At 39.2% G+C, this 20100-nt stretch overlaps 1 protein-coding gene across 1 annotated transcript; it reads left to right on the top strand.

Annotated features, from left to right (window-relative positions):
- The first annotated feature begins 7226 nt into the window (after positions 1–7226).
- On the top strand, positions 7227–8171 carry LOC138092628 (olfactory receptor 5B12-like). Its single transcript, XM_068988688.1, has one exon. The coding sequence runs from the start codon at positions 7227–7229 to the stop codon at positions 8169–8171; it is 945 nt and encodes a 314-aa protein (XP_068844789.1).
- Positions 8172–20100: the final 11929 nt, after the last annotated feature.

The following is a 20100-nucleotide window of genomic DNA, read 5'->3' on the forward strand; positions in this document are numbered from 1 at the left end:
CATCAATTCTTCGGTGCTCAGCCTTCTTCACAGTCCAACTCTCACATCCATACATGACCACAGGAAAAACCATAGCCTTGACTAGACGGACCTTTGTTGGCAAAGTAATGTCTCACTTTTGAATATACTATCTAGGTTGGTCATAACTTTTCTTCCCAGGAGTAAGCGTCTTTTAATTGCATGGCTGCAGTCACCATCTGCAGTGATTTTGGAGCCCCAAAAATAAAGTCTGACACTGTTTCCACTGTTTCCCCATCTATTTCCCATGAAGTGATGGGACCAGATGCCATGATCTTACTTTTCTGAATGTTGAGCTTTAAGCCAACTTTTTCACTCTCCACTTTCACTTTCATCAAGAGGCTTTTTAGTTCCTCTTCACTTTCTGCCGTAAAAGTGGTGTCCTCTGCATATCTGAGGTTATTGATATTTCTCCCGGCAATCTTGATTCCACCTTGTGTTTCTTCCAGTCCAGCGTTTCTCTGGATGTACTCTGCACAGAAGTTAAATAAGCAGGGTGACAATATACAGCCTTGACGTACTCCTTTTCCTATTTGGAACCAGTCTGTTGTTCCATGTCCAGTTCTAACTCTTGCTTCCTGACCTGCATACAGATTTCTCAAGAGGCAGGTCAGGTGGTCTGGTATTCCCATCTCTTTCAGAATTTTCCACAGTTTATTGTGATCCACACAGTCAAAGGCTTTGGCATAGTCAATAAAGCAGAAGGAGATGTTTTTCTGGAACTCTCTTGCTTTTTCCATGATCCAGCGGATGTTGGCAATTTGATCTCTGGTTCCTCTGTCTTTTCTAAAACCGGCTTGAACATCAGGGAGTTCACGGTTCACATATTGCTGAAGCCTGGCTTGGAGAATTTTGAGCATTACTTTACTAGGATGCGAGATGAGTGCAATTGTGCAGTAGTTTGAGCATTCGTTGGTATTGCCTTTCTTTGGGATTGGAATGAAAACTGACCTTTTCCAGTCCTGTGGCCACTGCTGAGTTTTCCAAATTTGCTGGCATATTGAGTGCAGGACTTTCACAGCATCATCTTTCAGGATTTGAAACAGCTCAACTGGAATTCCATCACCTCCACTAGCTTTGTTCATAGTGATGCTTTCTAAGGCCCACTTGACTTCATATTCCAAGATGTCTGGCTCTAGATTAGTGATCACATCATCATGATTATCTGGGTCGTGAAGATCTTTTTTGTACAGTTCTTCCGTGTATTCTTGCCACCTCTTCTTAATATCTTCTGCTTCTGTTAGGCCCATACCATTTCTTTCCTTTATCAAGCCCGTCTTTGCATGAAATGTTCCCTTGGTATCTCTAATTTTCTTGAAGAGATCTCTAGTCTTTCCCATTCTGTTGTTTTCCTCTATTTCTTTGCACTGATTGTTGAAGAAGGCTTTCTTATCTCTTCTTGCTATTCTTTGGAACTCTGCATTCAGATGCTTATATATATATGGTTATATAAATATATGTTTTTCTATATATATTCATAGGCTTAGGTTATTTCCTTGTTTGATGCCTATCTTCTTCACTAAGCTTAAGCATTGCTTAAGCATATGCAAGAATGGTTTAATTTTGCATAGGTGTAGAGTCCCATGTCTCACAGTTATAGTTTATATCCATCTGGGATTAATGAGCTGATATTTCTTCTCAATGTACGAACATTTAAGGTGAATTAAGTGAACTGTTAAGTCCATGGGTCCACTATGTCTTGTTTAATGACAGAGCCTGTGTCTCTGTCCCCCAATATTTATGTCAAGTTGCAGCTCTGGAGGTCATGCTGTGGTTGAATTAGTGCAACATCAGAAGGAATTGAGGGCAGGAGGAGAAGGGGATGCCAGAGGATGAGATGGTCGGATGGCATCACCGACTCAATAGACATGAGTTTGAGCAAACTCCGGAAAGCCTGGCATTCTGCAGGGGTCATAAAGTGTCAGACACGGCTTTGCAACTGATAAACAACAACAAAGAGAATTATCGCAAATAGTGAACATATGCTCATGATCTCCCTTAACAGGCAGAGCTGGATCCCCATAGACAGGTAAATCACCTGTTCCCTAGTTAGGTGAGAAAATGAGGTTTGTAGCCCTCATAGGGTATTTGTCCTCTGAGAATTCCATGTCTACACAACTCCCTCCTGGTTCCCACATCACTCTAATTGTCCTCATATTAGAAAGTGCAGCCCAAGAATCAGAGTTACTTTGGCCATTTATTTTTCTTTTGATTTGTTAATAGTTGTCGAGTAGCAACAATGACCTTCCCCCCAATTGTGATATTGCTAAGAGCAGTAACAATGTCCAGGGAAAAACAATCTTAAATAACACCCCTTACCAAGTATGAAGTATTGTAGGGATTTTCTTATCATAGCAGTAGTCTTCAGGCAAGATGTTGTTAGGACTGCCTTTTTTTAATTTCTATTTTATAGATAAAGATATTGAAGCTCAAAGAGGTTAAGTGACTTATTTAGGAAGAGTGAGGACCAGACCCAGGAGTAGAACTCTTGTTCACTGCTTCCAAGGCTAAAACCACTTTTTTCCCTCCAATTTCTTCCTGCAGCTAGGAAACTTTAAACCTTTTGGTCAAACACTAAAGACAAGCATCACAACAGAATGTTTACTTGCTTTCATTGGCTGAGTTTCTGATTTGAGGTCAACTGACGTATGAAGGTGCTGGATTTGCATGTTGTATTGTTCAGGCAGTCAGGCAAGCCTACAAATCAACTGGATGAAGTCTCCTGTGTGCATAAATTTGCATAAATAGATATAGTCAGGAAAATGTATTAAGGAAGCCATTTATCCCTTGATTTATTCAGAGCTGGGGCTTAAGTTCTCTGAATATTTCTTTTATCTGTTTTATACAATTGAAAGTTTTTGCCTAAACACTATAGAGGTCCTATTAGAACTTCTATATATTTATGTTGTATATTTCATATATTTATATCTATATATTTACAAAGTATATTATCATGGGACACTGAAAAAAGCACAAGAAGACCATGAGTCTCTGCTTGGCTAGGTATAAGCTTGCTTGACTTGGAACAAGTTATTTAAACTGTTCCAATCTCAATTTTCCCTTTTAGGGAATGTGATCATGGTAGTTATCTTGACTAACAAGCTTTAGCTTCATTTTTCCTCCAGGAGAGTGTTGTACTAAAACCTAAGACTTCCCATGTGGAGGAGAAACTGGGTGGGGAGTTTTATATTGATTCCTAGAACAAATTTTGTTTCCAGGATTTGAGAAATTTGTATCTACACTATTACTTAAGTGAGCAGTATTTAAGGAATCAACAGGATATCCTAGTCATCCTGCTCTGTATAAGTGTCTCTCATACCACTAACTGCAGGAGTGACCTTTGCCCAGAAATCTTCATGCTCCGGTCATGACCCTTGCCTGTTTAATCACCTTCCAACCCCTATTTTCACCTTGAGACTGGAGGACTCACCTCATTGTCACATTCATTGCCATCACTCAGCACGAAGCTCAGGGTTGCCGTATCAGCCCTCAACTCCTACGAAATCATGCCCACACACCTCTGTATCTCTCCTTTACTGATCCCAGCTCCACTCCTGCCCAACTTCTGATATTCCACTCTGGAATTTACAGTCAGCCATCAGCATAACCCGATACACACTTAACTTTTCCTTCAAAAGTTCTCTACCTCCCTTGTGTAACCAAAATCTCTCTGTGTCCTGGGACAGGTCAGCTATCTCAAGAGGCAGTAACCTCCTCTCCCATATTCCTTTGCTACTAAATCTCTTTATTTTTTAGACCTTAAAGCAATCTAATATTAGTCTGTCTAAATGCTTTCTTTGATACTTTTAAGAACTTTTATGTATCTATTTATCTTTGGCTGTGCTGGGTCTTCGTTGCTGTGTGGATTTCTCCAGCTGTGGTGAGCAGGGGCTACTCCAGTTGCAGTTCAAGGGCATCTTGTTGAGGAGGTGTCTCTTGCTGCAGAGCATGTGCTCTAGGGGGCTCTGGCTTCAGTACTGTGGCATGTGGGCTCGGTACTGTGGCTCCTACGTTCTAGAGCACAGGCTCTGCAGTTGGGGTACTTGGGCTTAGCTGCTCAGCAACATGTGGGATCTTTCTGGATCAGGGATTAAACTCCTGTCTCCTGCATTGACAGGCAGGTTTTTCTTTTTTTTTTCTTTTTCTTCTTTTTTTTTTTTTTTTACCACTGACTCACCAGGGAAGCGCCCTTTGGTGTTTTAATGTGTTGGATTTAATATTACATATGTATGCTGAGCCATCAGAAATTTCCAAGAGATTTCATGGTGGTGGTTTAGCTGCTAAGTTGTGTCTGACTCTTGTGACACTGTGGTTTGTAGCCCACCAGGTTCCTCTGTCCAAGGGATTTCCCAGGCAAGAATACTGGAGTTGGATTGCCATTTCCTTCTCCAGGGGATTTTCCTGACCCAGGGATCAAACCCAGGTCTTTGGCATTGCAGGAGATTTCCTGCATTGCAGGTAGATTCTTTACCAACTGAGCCACTAGGGAAGCCTGCTGCTACTGCTGCTAAGTCGCTTCAGTCGTGTCTGACTCTGTGCGACCCCATAGATGGCAGCCCACCAGGCTCCCCTGTCCCTGGGATTTTCCAGGTAAGAACACTGGAGTGGGTTGCCATTTCCTTCTCCAATGTATGAAAGTGAAAAGTGAAAGTGAAGTTGCTTAGTCGTGTCTGACTCTTCGCGACCCCATGAACTGCAGCCTACCAGGCTCCATCCATGGGATTTTCCAGGCAAGAGTACTGGAGTGGGTTGCCATTGCCTTCTCCAGGGAAGCCTAAGAAAGTTAAAATTAATCTAATTTGAGACATCCTCTCTCTAGGAGGAGAAGGGGATGACAGAGGATGAGATTATTGGATGGCATCACTGACTCAATGGACATGAGCTTGAGCAGACTCTGGGAGTTGGTTGTGGACAGGGAAGCCTGGCGTGCTGCAGTCCATGGGGTCACAAAGAGTCGGACACAACTGACTGACTGAACTGAACTGAACTGAACTGAACTGAACTGAACTGAGGTATCTGGCCATCTCTTCTGAGCTCAAGACTTCTGTATCAGAGCTGTTGATGTAATACTTTTACTTGGATGGCCAAAAGGAATCTCAAACTTAATGATGATTTCCTTTTCTCTTTGTCCCAAGTAACTGCTCCTTTCCCACCATTCTTTTTATCACTATTCAAAAACAGGAGTCAGCACTGATCCCTCTCTCTACCATCAATATGCAATGTATCAGTAAATCCAGTCAGCTCTACTTTTGAAATATATCCAAAATTGAACAACTTTTTATTATCTCTCTCACTACGACCTTGGTCTAAGCCATCATCTTCTCTTACCTGGAATAATATAATAGCCTATAATTTCTTTTGCAACTTTCATCTTTATCTTGCTAAATACAAGTACCTACAGACCTACCAGAGTGATTCTGTTCAAAGAATTCAGATTAGGTCATGTTGGGTTCAAATCCTATGATGCTTTCCAATCTCTTTCAGAATAAAAGTTTAACAACTTAAAGTAGTGTGTGAAGGGACTTGAGCTTCACACTGCTGCACTTCTTTCACCTTCCAACTGCAGCCTTATTGATTGTCTTGCTGTTCCTGGAACAGTCTTGGCATGTTTAGATCCCAGAGCCATGTATTTTCTGTTTCCTCTGCCTGGGTTACAGGCTTCCTTTGTGGCTCAGAGGGTAAAGAATCTGCCTGCAATGCAGGAGACCTGGGTTTGATCCCTGGGTTGGGAAGATCCGCCGGAGAAGGGAAAGGCTACCTACTCCAGTATTCTTGGGCTTCCCTTTTGGCTCAGCTGGTAAAGAATCTGCCTGCAATGCAGGAGACCTGTGTTTGATCCCTGGGTTGGGGAAAATCCCCTGAAAAAGGGATGGCACCCACTCCAGGACTCTTGCCTGGAGAATTCCAGGGACAGAGGAGCCTAACAGACTGCAGTCCATGGGGTTGCAAAGACAGGGACAGGACTGAGTGACTAACATTTTCATTTTCATTGCCTGGGCTGTGCCCTTCCCCCAAGTATACTCAAGGCCTGCTCCCCTACTCCGTTCAGGCATTTGCTAAAAACTCTCATTTTTGTGAATGAGTCTATCCCAGACCACCATATTTAAAATTATATAGTAGAAGGAGTTTGTAGGGAAAACAAACGTCATGAATGATGTTATCAGTCCTTTGATTTCACCCTTATTGGCAAGTCATACCGTAGGTCATCCACCTCTCCAATACAGATAGATCAAACCCACTGTTTGAATGATAATATCTAACAATTTACACAGTTTGAGTTTGCATTACCAACCTAGTTGGCTGCTGGGAAAAATTGATGGGACAATTGACAGCCAAGTGATGTTGCATGCCACCAGAAAAGAAATTCATCAGTTCTGTACATGGTTATGCTGGAAGCTGCATCTTTTAATATGGCTATAACATGAGTCCAGATCAGGAACATTTGAATACAGAAGTCAAAAGCTGTATAAATTTGGTAAAAGTTAAAAACAGTTATTTTATAGATGTCTTTATTCCTTGGGCAAGAATTTCTATTGTTTTCCACTATGGGGTAAATTATATACCCTGTTTACTGTACAGTATAGTGAGAACATTTTAGGCTATATGCAACACTGTTCTTGACACAATGGAAAGCCAAAAAAAGTAAGCTGAAGTAAAATTAATCCGATTTCATATTTATTTTACTAAGTTTAGTTTAAAGAATAATTTTTGTTTTTGTTTTGGAAACTTTGATTTGGGAGCCAGAGCTGTTCTAGTTAGCAACCAACGTGATGAAATAGCATAAATTCTTTCTTTTCTTGTCTTTACCTTAATTCAGTCTTCTATAAAGTTAAGATGGAGAAGGAAATGGCAACCCACTCCAGTATTCTTGCCTGGAGAATTCCATGGACAGAGGAGCCTGGTGGGCTAATGTTCATGGGGTCACAAAGAGTTGGACACAATTGAGTGACAAATGAAGTTAGGAGGTTGGGATACATTATCTCCAAATCCTTTTAACTGGGATACTCTATGACCTTTAAATAACTTATAATTTTAGCTGTTGTGGTCAGGCTTTAAATCTAAACACTCCTGGAAATAAGTTATTTTAATACTGAAATAAGGCACAGAGCAAACACGTTGACCGATTTCAGTAGTCTTTCCTCTACTTATCATCCTGATTCTATTTTCCCATTGTTACAGAGCAGCCACACAGTTCCCAGTTGATCTCCATGGAAAACACTACGGAGGTGACTGAGTTCGTCCTGGCGGGGTTATCCGATGACCCGGAAGTGCAGATCCTGCTCTTTATCACTTTCTCTCTCATCTACCTCCTCACCCTGGTTGGGAACCTGGGGGTGACCGAGCTGATCCTGCTGGACTCTCGTCTCCACACGCCCATGTACTTCTTTCTCAGCCAACTCTTGCTGGTGGACTTTGGTTACTCCTCAGCTGTCACTCCCAAAGTGATGGCTGGACTTCTCACAGGAGACAAAACCATTTCCTACGAGGCGTGTGTCGCCCAGTTCTTCTTCTTCGTAGCCTTTATCACCGCAGAAAGTTTCCTCTCGGCCGCCATGGCTTATGACCGCCATGCAGCCGTGTGCAAACCCCTGCACTGCGCCACCGCCATGCCGACCAGGGCGTGCATGCGTGTGCTCACAGGCTGCCTCCTCTGTGGCTTCCTGAACGCCTCCGTCCACACTGGGAACGTTTTCAGGCTCTCCTTCTGTAGGTCCCACGCGGTCAGTCACTTCTTTTGTGACGCCCCTCCCCTGCTGGCTCTCTCGTGCTCAGACAGCTACGCCAGTGAGATGGTTATTTTCTTTGCGGTGGGTTTCAACGACCTCTTTTCTATTCTGGTCATCTTCATCTCCTACCTGTTTATATTTATCACCATTCTGAGGATGCGCTCTTCTGAAGGACGCCAGAAGGCCTTCTCCACCTGCGCTTCCCACCTCACCGCTGTCTCCATCTTCTACGGGACCGGCATCTTCATGTACTTACAGCCCAGCTCCAGCCACTCCCTGGGCACAGACAAAGTGGCGTCCGTGTTCTACGCCATGGTCATCCCCATGCTGAACCCACTGGTCTACAGCCTGAGGAACAAGGAGGTCAAGAGTGCCTTTAAGACGGCTGTGGGGAAGGCAAAGTCTTCTATAGAATTCATACTTTAAAAACCTTGAATGTACAGTAAGGCACTGTCCATCCACTTTGGATTCATCTGAGAAAAATCTTTAACTGTTTATTTCCAATTTTCTAATTTCTTATAGTAGTTTCTCCAACTGTTAAGTCTACAAAGCAAAATCTTAAAAAAAAAAATAAGACCTAGGAGTAATAGGTTAAAGAAAATCACTCATGAACATGGAGTTCATATTACAGAAATTCTTCTTAATAAGCATGTTCACCCACACTCTTACAAAAACATGTACGTTTACATGCATATGTTAGCATATGCACACATACATGTCATTCATGAGAAACTCATGAAACCCAAACAACTACAGATGGAAAAACTTAAGACAGACATGAGTACATCTATCATTATATTATGTAGAACTATATTTTGGTGTCTGAGAATATAGTGTTAGTATAAATATTTTGACTTATGGAAATAGACTATGTTAGTGTATATAATGTATATAAATATTATATATTTAGTTTTTTAAAATTATGTTTCACCTTGTCCTTTCATTTATGAAATGCATCAGCTTTTATATTTAAAAAAATTAACTTTTATGAAAATAGTTCCAAAGATCTGAGTATTGATTTCTTATTGCCTTTTTGTTTGTTCTTGCATTTAATAAAATTACATTTCTCTTTTTAATTTATATTTTTATGGAAGGATAATTGCTTTACAGAATTTTTTTGTTTTCTGTCAAACCTCAGTGTCAATCAGCCATAGGTATATATATGTATCCCCTCCATTTTGAACCTCCCACCCATCTCCCTCCCCACCCCACCCCTCTAGGTTGATACAGAGCCCCTGTTTGAGTTTCCTGAGCCATACAGCAAATTCTCATTGCCTATCTATTTTACATATGGTAATGTAAGTTTCCATGTTGCTCTTTCCATACATCTCACTCTCTCCTCCCCTCTCCCCATGTCCATAAGTCTATTCTCTGTCTGTTTCTCCATTGCTGGCCTGTAAATAATTTCTTCAGAACCATTTTCCTAGATTCCATCTATGTGCATTGTAATGCGATATTTATCTTTCTCTTTCTGACTCAATTTACTCTGTATAATAGGTTCTAGGCTCACCCACCTCATCAGAACTGACTCACATGTATTCCTTTTTATGGCCGAGTAATATTCCATTGTGTATATGTACCGCAACATCTTTATCAATTCATGTGTTGATGGACATCTAGGTTGCTTCCATATTCTAGCTATTGTAAATAGTGCTGCAGTGAACAGTGGCATACATGTGTCGTTTTCAACCCTGGTTTCTTCAGGGTGTATGCCTAGGAGTAGGATTGCTGGGTGATGTGGTGGTGTTATTCCTAGTTTTTAAAGAAATCTCCATACCATCGTCCATAGTGGCTGTATCAGTTTACATTCCCACTAACAGTGCAAGAGTGTTCCCTTTTCTCCACACCCTCTCCAGAATTTATTGTTTGTAGACTTTTTGATGATGGCCATTCTGACTGGTGTGAGGTGATATCTCATTGTGGTTTTGATTTGCATTTCTCTAATAATGAGCAATGTTGAGCATTTTTTCAAGTGTTTGTTAGCCATCTGTATATCTTCTTTGGAGAAACGCCTGTTTAGGTTTTTCCCCCACTTTTTGATTGGGTTGTTTGTTTTTCTGGTATTGAGTTGTATGAGCTGCTTGTATATTTTGGAAATTAATCCTTTGTCAGTTTTTTCATTAGCTGTCATTTTCTCCCATTCGGAGGGTTGTCTTTTCACCTTGCTTGTAGTTTCCTTTACTGTGCAAAAGTTTTTAAATTTAATCTCATCCCACTTGTTTACTTTTGTTTTCATTTCCATTACTCTAGGAGGTGGGTCACAGAGGATCTTGCTTTGATTTATGTCATTGAGAATTCTGCTTATGTTTTTCTCTAAGGATTTTATAGTTTCTGGTCTTCCATTTAGGTCTTTAATTCATTTTGAGTTTATCTTTGTGTATGGTGTTAGGAAGTGTTCTAATTTCATTCTTTTACATGTAGCTGTCCAGTTTTCCCAGCACCTTTTATTGAAGAGGTTATCTTTGCCCCATTGTATATTCTTGTCTCCTTTGTAAAAAATAAGGTACCCATGGGTGCATGGGTTTATTTCTGGACTTTCTATGTTCCCTTGGTCTATATTTCTGTTTTTGTGCCAGTACCGTGCAGTCTTGATGACTGTAGCTTTGTAGTGTAATCTGAAGTCAGGAAGGTTGATTTCTTCAGTTCCATTCTTCTTTCTCAAGACTGCTTTGCCTATTTGGTGTCTTTTATGTTTCCATATGAGACTTCCCTGGTGGCTCAGACTTTAAAGTGTCTGCTTGCAATGCAGGAGACCCAGGTTCGATCCCTGGGTTAGGAAGATCCCCTGGAGAAGGAAATGTTTCCATATAAATTGTGAATTTTTTGTTTTAGATCTGTGAAAAATGCCATTGGTAATTTGATAGGGATCACATTGAATCTGTAGATTGCATTTGGTAGTATTGTCATTTTCACAATATTGATTCTTCCTACCCAGGAACATGGAATATCTCTCCAACTGTTTATGTCATCTTTGATTTCTTTCATCAGTGTCATAATTTTCTGTGTACAGTTCTTTTGTCTCCTTAGGTGAGTTAAATATTCCAAGATATTTAATTCTTTTTGTTGCAACAGTGAATGGGATTGATTCCTTAATTTCTTTTTCTGATTTTTTATTGTTAGTATATAGAAATGCAAGTGATTTCTGTATCCTGCAACTTTGCTAAATTCACTGATTAGCTCTAGTAATTTTCTGATAGTATCTTTAGGAATTTCTGTGTACAGTATCATGTCATCTGCAAACAGTGAGAGCTTTACTTCTTTTCTAATCTGGATTCCTTTTATTTCTTTTTCTTCTCTGATTGCTACAGAACTATGTTGAATAATAGTGGTGAAAGTGGATGCTCTTGTCTTGTTCCTGATCTTAGGGGGAATGCTTTCAGTTTTTCACCATTGAGAATAATGTTTGCTGTAGGCTTATCATATATGGCCTTTACTGTGTTGAGGTAGGTTCCTTCTATGCCCATTTTTTGAAGAGTTTTAGTCATAAATGGATTCTGAGTTTTGTCAAAGGCTTTTTCTGCATCTATTGAGATGATCATATGGTTTTTTTCTTTCAATTTGTTGATATGGTGTATCACATTGATTGATTTCTGTATATTGAAGAATCCTTGCATTCCTGGAATAAACCCAACTTGATCATGGTGTATGAGCTTTTGGATGTGTTGCTGAATTCTGTTTGCTAAAATTTTGTTGAGGATTTTTGCATCTATGTTCATCAGTGATATTGGCCTGTAGTTTTCTCTTTTAGTGTTGTCTTTGTCTGGTTTTAGTATCAGGGTGATGGTGTCCTCATAGAATGATTTTGGAAGTGTTCCTTCCTCTGCAATTTTTTGAAAGAGTTTTAGAAGGATAGGCAGTAGCTCTTCTCCAAATGTTTGATAGAATTCTCCTGTGAAGTCATCTGGTTCTGGGCTTTTGTTTTTTGGGGAGATTTTTGATCACAGCTTCAATTTCAGTGCTTGTAATTGGGTTGTTCATAATTTCTATGTCTTCCTGGTTCAGTCTTGGAAGACTTAATTTTTTTAGAATCTGTCCATTTCTTCCAGATTATCCATTTTATTACCATAGAGTTGTTCATAATAGTCTCACATAATCCTTTGTATTTCTGCATTGTCTGTTGTAACCACTCCTTTTTCATTTCTAATTTTGTTGATTTGATTCTTCTCTCTTTTTCTCTTGTTGAGTCTGACTAAAGGTTTGTCAATTTTGTTTACCTTCTCAAAGAACCAGCTTTTAGTTTTATTAATCTTTACTATTGTTTCATTTCTTTTTCACTTATTTCTGCTCTGATCTTTATGGTTTCTTTCCTTATATTAATTTTTTTGTTCTTTTTCCAGTTGTTTTAGGTGTAATATTAGGCTGTCTACTCGATGTGTTTCTTGTTTCTTGAGGTCGGATTGTATTGCTATAAACTTCCCTCTTAGGACTGCTTGTGCTGCATCCCATAAACTTTGAGTTGTAGTGTTTTCATTGTCATTTGTTTCTAGAAATTTTTTTATTTCCCTTTTGATTTCAGTAAGCTGTTGGTTAGTTAGAAGTGTGTTGCTTAATCTCCATGTGTTTGTGTTTCTTACAGTTTTTTTTTTCTTGTAATTGATATCTAGTCTCATAGCTTTGTGGTTGGAGAAGATGCTTGATATGATTTCAATTTTCTTAAATTTACTTAGGTTTGATTTGTGACCCTAGATGTGGTCTATCCTGGAGAATGTTCCATGTGCACTTGAGAAGAAGGTTTATTCTTCTGCATTTGGATGGAATGTCCTGAAGATATCAATGAGATCCATCTCATCTAATGTATTATTTAAGACTTGTGTTTCCCTATTAATTTTCTGTTTTGATGATCTGTCCATGGTGTGAGTGGGGCGTTAAAGTCTCCTACTATTATTGGGTTACTGTCAGTTTCTCCTTTTATGTCTGTTAGTGTTTGTCTTATGTATTGATGTATTCCTATGTTGGGTGCATAGGTATTTACAATTGTTATGTCTTCCTCGTGGATTGATCCCTTGATCATTATGTAGTGCCCTTCCTTATCTCTTGTAGTCTTTATTTTAAGGTCTGATATGAGAATTGCTACTCCAGTTTTTTTTTTGCTTCCCATTTGCATGGAATATATTTTTCCATTTTCTCACTTTCAGTCTATATGTGTCTTGAGGTCTGAGGTGGGTTTCTTGTAGACAGCATATATATGGGCCTTGTTTTTGTATCCACCAGCCAGTCTGTGTGTTGTGGTTGGGGCATTTAATCCAGTTACTTTTAAAGTAGTTATTGATATATATGTTCTTATGCCATTTTCTTAATTGTTTGGGGTTAATTTTGTAGATCTCTTTACTTCTCTTGTATCTTTTGACTATATAAGTCCTTTTAACATTTATTGTAAAGCTGGTTTGGTGGTACTGAATTCTCTTAACTTTTGCTTGTCTGAAAATCTTTTTATTTCTCCATCAATTTTGAATGAGATCCTTGCCAGGTACAGTAATCTTGGTTGTAGATTTTTCCTTTTCAGTACTTTAAATATATCCTGCCATTCCCTTTTGGCCTGCAGAGCTTCTGCTGAAAGATCAGCTGTTAAGTGTATGGGGCTTCCCTTGTTTGTTACTTTTTGCTTCTCCTTTGCTGCTTTTAATATTCTTTCTTTCTGTCTAGTTTTTGTTAGTTTGATTATGTATGTGTCTTGGTGTGTTTCTCCTTGGATTTATCCTGTGTGGGGCTCTTTGTGCCTCTTGGACTTGATTGACTGTTTCCTTTTCCGTGTTGGGGAAATTTTCAACTATAATCTCTTCAAAAATGTTCTTATATCCTTTCTTTTTCTCTTCTACTCCTGGGACCCCTATAATTCGAATGTTGGTGTGTTTGATATTGTCCTAGATGTCTCTGAGACCATCCTCAGTTCTTTTCATTCTTTTTACTTCATTCTGCTCTTCAGAAGTTATTTCCACCATTTTATCTTCCAGCTCACTGATTCATTCTGCTTAAGATATTCTACTATTGATCCCTTCTAGAGGACTTTCTAATTTCAGTAACTGTGTTGTTTCTCTGAATGTTTACTCTTTAGTTCTTCTAGGTCTTTGTTAATTGATTCTTGCATTTTCTCCATTTTGCTTTCAAGGTTTTTGATCATGTTTACTATCATTATTCTGAATTCTTTTTCAGGCAGTGTGCCTATTTCCTCTTCATTTATCTGGACTTCTGTGTTTCTAGTTTGTTCCTTCATTGGTGTAGCATTTTCCTGTCTTTTCTTATTTTTTTGACTTATTGTATTTGAGGTCTCCTTTTCCCATGCTTCAAGGCTGAATTCTTTCTTTCTTCCTTTTGGTTTCTGCCCTCTCAAGTTGGTCCAGTGGTTTGTGTAAGCTTCTTATAGGGTGAGATTTGTGCTGAGTTCTCGTTTGTTCATTTGTTTGTTTTTCCTCTGATGGGTAAGGCTCAGTAAGGTAGTAATCCTGTCTGCTGATGATTGGGTTTGTATTTTGGTTTTGTTTGTTGTTTAGATGAGGTGTCCTGCACAGGCTGTTATTGGTGGTTGGGTGATGCTGGGTCTTGTATTCCAGTGGTTTCCTTTGTGTGAGTTCTCACTATCTGATACACCCTAGGGTTAATTCTCTGGTAGTCTAGGGTCTTGGAGTCAATGCTCCTCCTCCAAAGGTTCAAGGCTTGATCTCGAGTTTTGCGTGGGTCTATATATTCTTTTCTGTTGGTCAGGTCCTCCTGTCTGCTCTCAGCTGGTGTTCTGCATGCACCTCTGTGTCTGAAGGTGTATTCCTGACGTATCTGTGGAGAGAGATATAGTCCACATCCACCTACTCCTCTGCCATCTTGTTCCTCTTAGAGCAGTTTTATTTTTAAAAGACAAAAGCCTAGTCCATGTCACTGCAGGGCTCCCTATCAGCCAAGGCCTGGGTGCTGCAGTATGGCCAGACTGTGTGTGCCTGCTTCCACAGCACTGGGTAGGCAGGCCTAAAATTACATTTCTTTTCATGCTTTACATATTTCCTTGATTAAAATTATCATGTAAAATACATTAATTTTAGATAATTTATTAAGATGGAAATTTAGTTAGGAAAATAAATGCCCATGTAAAGCAATGTAATCTTGTAAGAAAAAAAAAAAAGAATTATTAACATGATAGGGAGAATTAAAGGCATACTTCAATGGACTTAAATATATAAAGTTTGATTTAAAACTTTTAAGCACCAAGAATTACAATGTGATGTGCTATGCTTAGTTGCTCAGTCGTGTCCAACTCTTTGCAACCCCCTGGACTGCAGCCCGCCAGGTTCCTCTGTCCATGGGGATTCTCCAGGCAAGAATACTGGAATGAGTCGCCATGCCCTCCTCCAGGGAATCTTCCCAACCCAGGAATCAACCCCAGGTCTCCCACATTGCAGGTGGGTTTTTTATTAACTGAGCCACCAGGGAAGCCCATGAATACTGCAGTGGGCAGCCTGTCCCTTCTCCAGGGGATCATCCTGACCCAGAAAATGAACCGGGGTCTCCTCATTGCAGGTGGATTCTTTAAGCAATAACAAATTATGTAATGTTATAAATATGTTAATAATTTTGTCATTAATATTTTAAGTCTCACTTTGCTAAAATATCTGAATCTATATATATTTCATTCTTTCTTCAGACTTGGGAAAGTTTGGGGCATCATTTCTTCAAATATTCTCTTTGCATTTTCTCTCTTCTCTTAAGATCCCCCATTATACATATAATGGGGGATCTTACAGCATCGTGTTTGTCTCTGAGACTGTTTAATTTTCTTTGTTACTTTTGAATTTTTGTTCCTCAGACTGGCTATCTTAAAACTCTTTTTTATTCTGTCAGCTTAAACTTGTTACTAATCAACTTTGGTAAATTTTATATTTAATTTATTTTCAACTTAAAATTTCTATTTGGTTTTTGAAATAATTTGTATATTTATATTGATGTTCTCTATTTGGTGAGACATTGTTCTCATATTTTTCCTTTGAATTTTCAGACTTGGTATCCTTTAGTTCTTTGACCAGATTTGTGTTATCTAATTAAAAATTTTTTTTTTTGTTAGCCTGACATCTGGTTTTCCTCAGGGATAGCTTCTACTGTTAGGTTTTCTATCTCTTTATTGAGATTTCCATTTTGTTCACATATTGTTTTCTTGACTTTTTGCACATCTTCCTTCAGTTCTTTGAGCACTTTAAAGACAACTGTTTTAATGTTTTTGTTTAGTAATCTAAAATCAGGTCTTTTTCAGAGACAGTTTCTGTTTATTTTTTTTTCTCTTTGAAATTGTTTGTTTGCTTACTGATTTCTTGTTGTTACTGTTTAAAACTAAGCAATTTAATCTACTAATTCTAGACATAAGATTCTCTTCTTTCCCCAGGTTTTGATGCTTTCTGTTATTGCTTTTGTTTCTTGTTTTTGCTTTTTTATTGTTGCAGGATGCCAAGAATCAGCCTGGAATGTAAACTTAAGGTCTTCTCAGGTCTTTTCTGAACTTTTCCTGGGTAATTGTGGTCACTTTCCAATGTCCCCATATATGTAGTCATTTTTGAATGTCCTAGATTTTAATTTAGGGCTCCCAAAGAGGGGAAAAAGAGAAAAATAATGTGAGCAAATAAAAAGAGCACTGTATTTTTTAATGCAGCTCCCTGGTGGCTCAGATGGTGAAGCATCCGCCTGCAATGCAGGAGACCCAAGTTCAATCCCTGGAGTGGGAAGATCCCCAAGAGAAGAGAATGGCAACCCCCTCCAGTATTCTTGCTGGAGAACCCCGTGGACAGAGGATCCTGGCTGGCTACAGTTCATGGGGTCACACAGAGTTGAACATGAGAGTGACTAACACACACATCTTTTTAAATTCCCTGGAAATCATTTCAGCTGAAGGCGGTTGTCGGTCAGCATGTCTGACTCTGTAACCCCATGGACTGCAGCATGCCAGTCTTCTCTGTCCTTCACCATCTCCTGGAGTTTACTCAAACTCGTGTCCATCCAGTCAGTGATGCCATTCTACCCTCTCATCCTCTGCGTTCCCTCTCCTCCTGCCCTTAATGTTTCCCAGCATCAGGGTCTTTTCCACTGAGTCAGCTCTTCGCATCAGGTGGCCAAAGTACTGGAGTTTCAGCTTCAGCATCAGTTCTTCCAATGAATATTCAGGGTTGATTTCCATTAGGATTGACTGGTTGGATCTCCTTGCAGTCCAAGGAACTCTCAAGAGTCTTCTCCAACACCACAGTTCAAAAGCATCAATTCTTCAGTGCTCAGCCTTGTTTATGGTTCAATTCTCACATCCATACATGACTACTGGAAAAACTATAGCTTTGACTAGATAGATCTGTGTTAGCAAAGTGATGTCTCCACTTTTTAATATACTTTCTAGGTTGGTCATAACTTTTCTTCCAAGGAGCAAGTGTCTTTTAATTTCATGGGTGCAGTCACCATCTGCAGTGATTTTGGATTCCCAATAAAATAAAGTCTGTCATTGTTTCCCCACCTATTTGCCTTGAAGTGATGGAACCGCATGCCATGATCTTAGTTTTTTGAATGTCGAGTTTTAAGCCAACTTTTTCACTCTCCTGTTTTAGCTTCATCAAGAGGCTCTTTAGTTCCTCTTCTCTTTCTGCCATAAAGGTGGTGTCATCTGCATATGTGAGGTTACTGATATTTCTCCCGGCAATCTTTATTCCAGCTTGTGCTTAATCCAGCCAAGCATTTCTCGTGATGTACTCTGCATAAGTTAAATAAGCAGGGTGACAATATACAGCCTTGACATACTCCTTTCCCAATTTGGAACCAGTCCATTGTCCTAATTGTTGCTTCTTGACCTGCATACAGATTTCTCAGAAGGCTGGTATGGTGGTCTGGTATTCCCATCTCTTGAAAACTTTTCATTAGTTAGTTCGGATCCACAGAGTCAAAAGCTTTAGCATAGTCAATGAAGAAGAAGTAGATGTTTTTCTAGAATCCTCTTGCTCTTTCTATGATCCAATGGATGTTGGCAATTTGATCTCTGGTTCGTCTGCTTTTTCTAAATCCATCTTGAACATCTGGGAGTTCTCAGATCACATACTGTTGAAGCCTAGCTTGGAGAATTTTGAGCATTGCTTTGCTAGTGTGTGAAATGCATGCAATTGTGTGGTAGTTTGAACATACTTTGGCATTGCCTTTCTTTGGGACTGGAATGAAAACTGACCTTTTCCAGTTCTGTAGCCACTGCTGAGTTTTCCAGATTTGCTGGCATCTTGAGTGCAGCACTTTCACAGCATCATCTTTTAGGATTTTTAATAGCTCAGCTGGAATTTCATCACCTCCACTAGCCTTGTTCATAGTGATGCTTCCTAAGGCACACTTGGCTTTGCACTCCAAGATGTCTGGCTCTAGGTTACTGATCACACCATCATGGTTATCTGGGTCATTGAATTCTTTTCTGTATAGTTCTGTGTATTCTGGGCTTCACTGGTAGCTCAACTGGTAAAGAATCCACCTGCAATGCAGGAGTCCCTGGTTCAATTCCTGGGTTGGGAAGAGCTGCTGGAGAAGGGATAGGCTACCCACTCCAGTATTCTTGGGTTTCCCTTGTGGCTCAGATGGTAAAGAATCTGCCTGCAATGAGGGAGATATGGGTTCTATCCCTAGGTTGGTTTGATCCCCTGGAGAAGGGAAGAGCTACCCACTCCAGTATTCTGGCCTGAAGAGTTCCATGGACTGTATAGTCATGGGATCACAAAGAGTTGGATGTGACTGAGTGACTTTCATTTCATTTCAGTTCTGTGTATTCTTGCCACCTCTTCTTAATCTCTTTTGCTTCTGTTAGGTCCATACAATTTCTGTCCTTTATAGTGCCCAGTTTTGCATGAAATGTTCCCTTGGTATCTCTAATTTTCTTTTGCAGCAACCATGGCTGCCTATCTCTTTGCTTGCAACTTTGTGATTAGAAGCAACAATCAGAAAGCAGGGCACAAGCTCCCAATATCAGGAAGATGAGAGTCCTTTTTGCCACCCTGGCTGCTGCAAGCTGCTCTAGGAACACAAACACAGCTGCCTGTAACACCACGACGGGTGGGGAATGGGTCTCTAAGAGCTGGAATCAATCAAAATTTATCATCCAAATCTTCCTCTGAAAGTTGCAAGCCTTCAGAGTCCAGAGTTCCCAAAATTTTACACTAGACAGATTCTGCCTGTGCAGTTGTTGACTAGATAAGCACCCATATTCCCGGTCTTCCTGCATTTTCCCAGAATCCTATCCTCTTTGTCTCCTTCCTATAATAATACATGGGATTTCCTTAGGGTTTAGGATACACAGATAATTCAGGATAACCTCTCAAATTAAAATTCTTAATAATCATTCTAAATAGTCATTTTTCTTGCCATATAAATTAGTATTCACAGATTCCAGTAATTAAGCCTTGGATCTTTAGGCAGGCTATTTTCAGCCTGCCACAATATTACACAGAAACATTTGGTTCTATTTTTGATAATTTTATGTAACCTAAAATAGTTCTTAAATTAAAGAACCATTTAAAATAATAATTAGAAATGGTTCCAAGATGAGAAACATACTGACAGATATGTTGTGTTTATATTTATATGAACATTCAGAATAATTTCAGTCAATTATAACTTCTAATTAAAAATGTTTTTATTTTTTTCTCCATTTTTATTGGACTCTGCCTCTTCTGTTCTTTCAGAAAATTTAGCGTGAACATGTTGATTGTATAAAATGATTCAGTCAACTCATAAAAATTAACTTAATGTGCTATACTTATGAATCTATAGATAAAATGTGCTGGTGAAAAAGCAAATATTTTTATTTAAAATTTATCATTTTATTTTCAATTTAGGACACATAACATTTATAAGTTTAATAACACCTATGAAATTCAACAAAAGAAATAAGCAGCATTAAATTTAAATTGATGTTTTAATACTCCAATTAATTACTTGAATTATTTAAATTAAAAAAAAACCAGACACATTCCATCATATATGGCAAATTTCACACTCCCATATACATGCATCCGTGTGAGGCACATACTGGACCTCTGTTCATGGGCTCATTTGTGCCTCTGTTTCACATGTATCTTTAGAGTGTTATGTGGTAGAGGACATGCATATAGAATGAGTTATTTAGTCAAAAATCTCCTTGACAAAGTTTTTGACAAGTGGGACACGAGATATGTTGTGCTTCATCTTAGTCATTTGCATTCAGGTTTTATAATTCTGGACATAAATTTTCTTTGAGAAGGATATCCCTTCAGGAATTCAATTCAGTGTGGCCTTTAAATGTCATTTGCGTACCTGGAGAAGACCTGAGAAAAATAAAACAAGGTTGCCATGAATCATATGACATCAAAAATCACAAACCTAGAGACAATTTTGC

This window comes from Capricornis sumatraensis, chromosome 16 (assembly GCF_032405125.1).
Source record: "Capricornis sumatraensis isolate serow.1 chromosome 16, serow.2, whole genome shotgun sequence".
Taxonomy (NCBI): domain Eukaryota; kingdom Metazoa; phylum Chordata; class Mammalia; order Artiodactyla; family Bovidae; genus Capricornis; species Capricornis sumatraensis.

Bases quoted from the DNA above. Each gene is read 5' to 3' on its own strand.
- LOC138092628 (XM_068988688.1), top strand. From the start codon at position 7,227: ATGGAAAACACTACGGAGGTGACTGAGTTCGTCCTGGCGGGGTTATCC.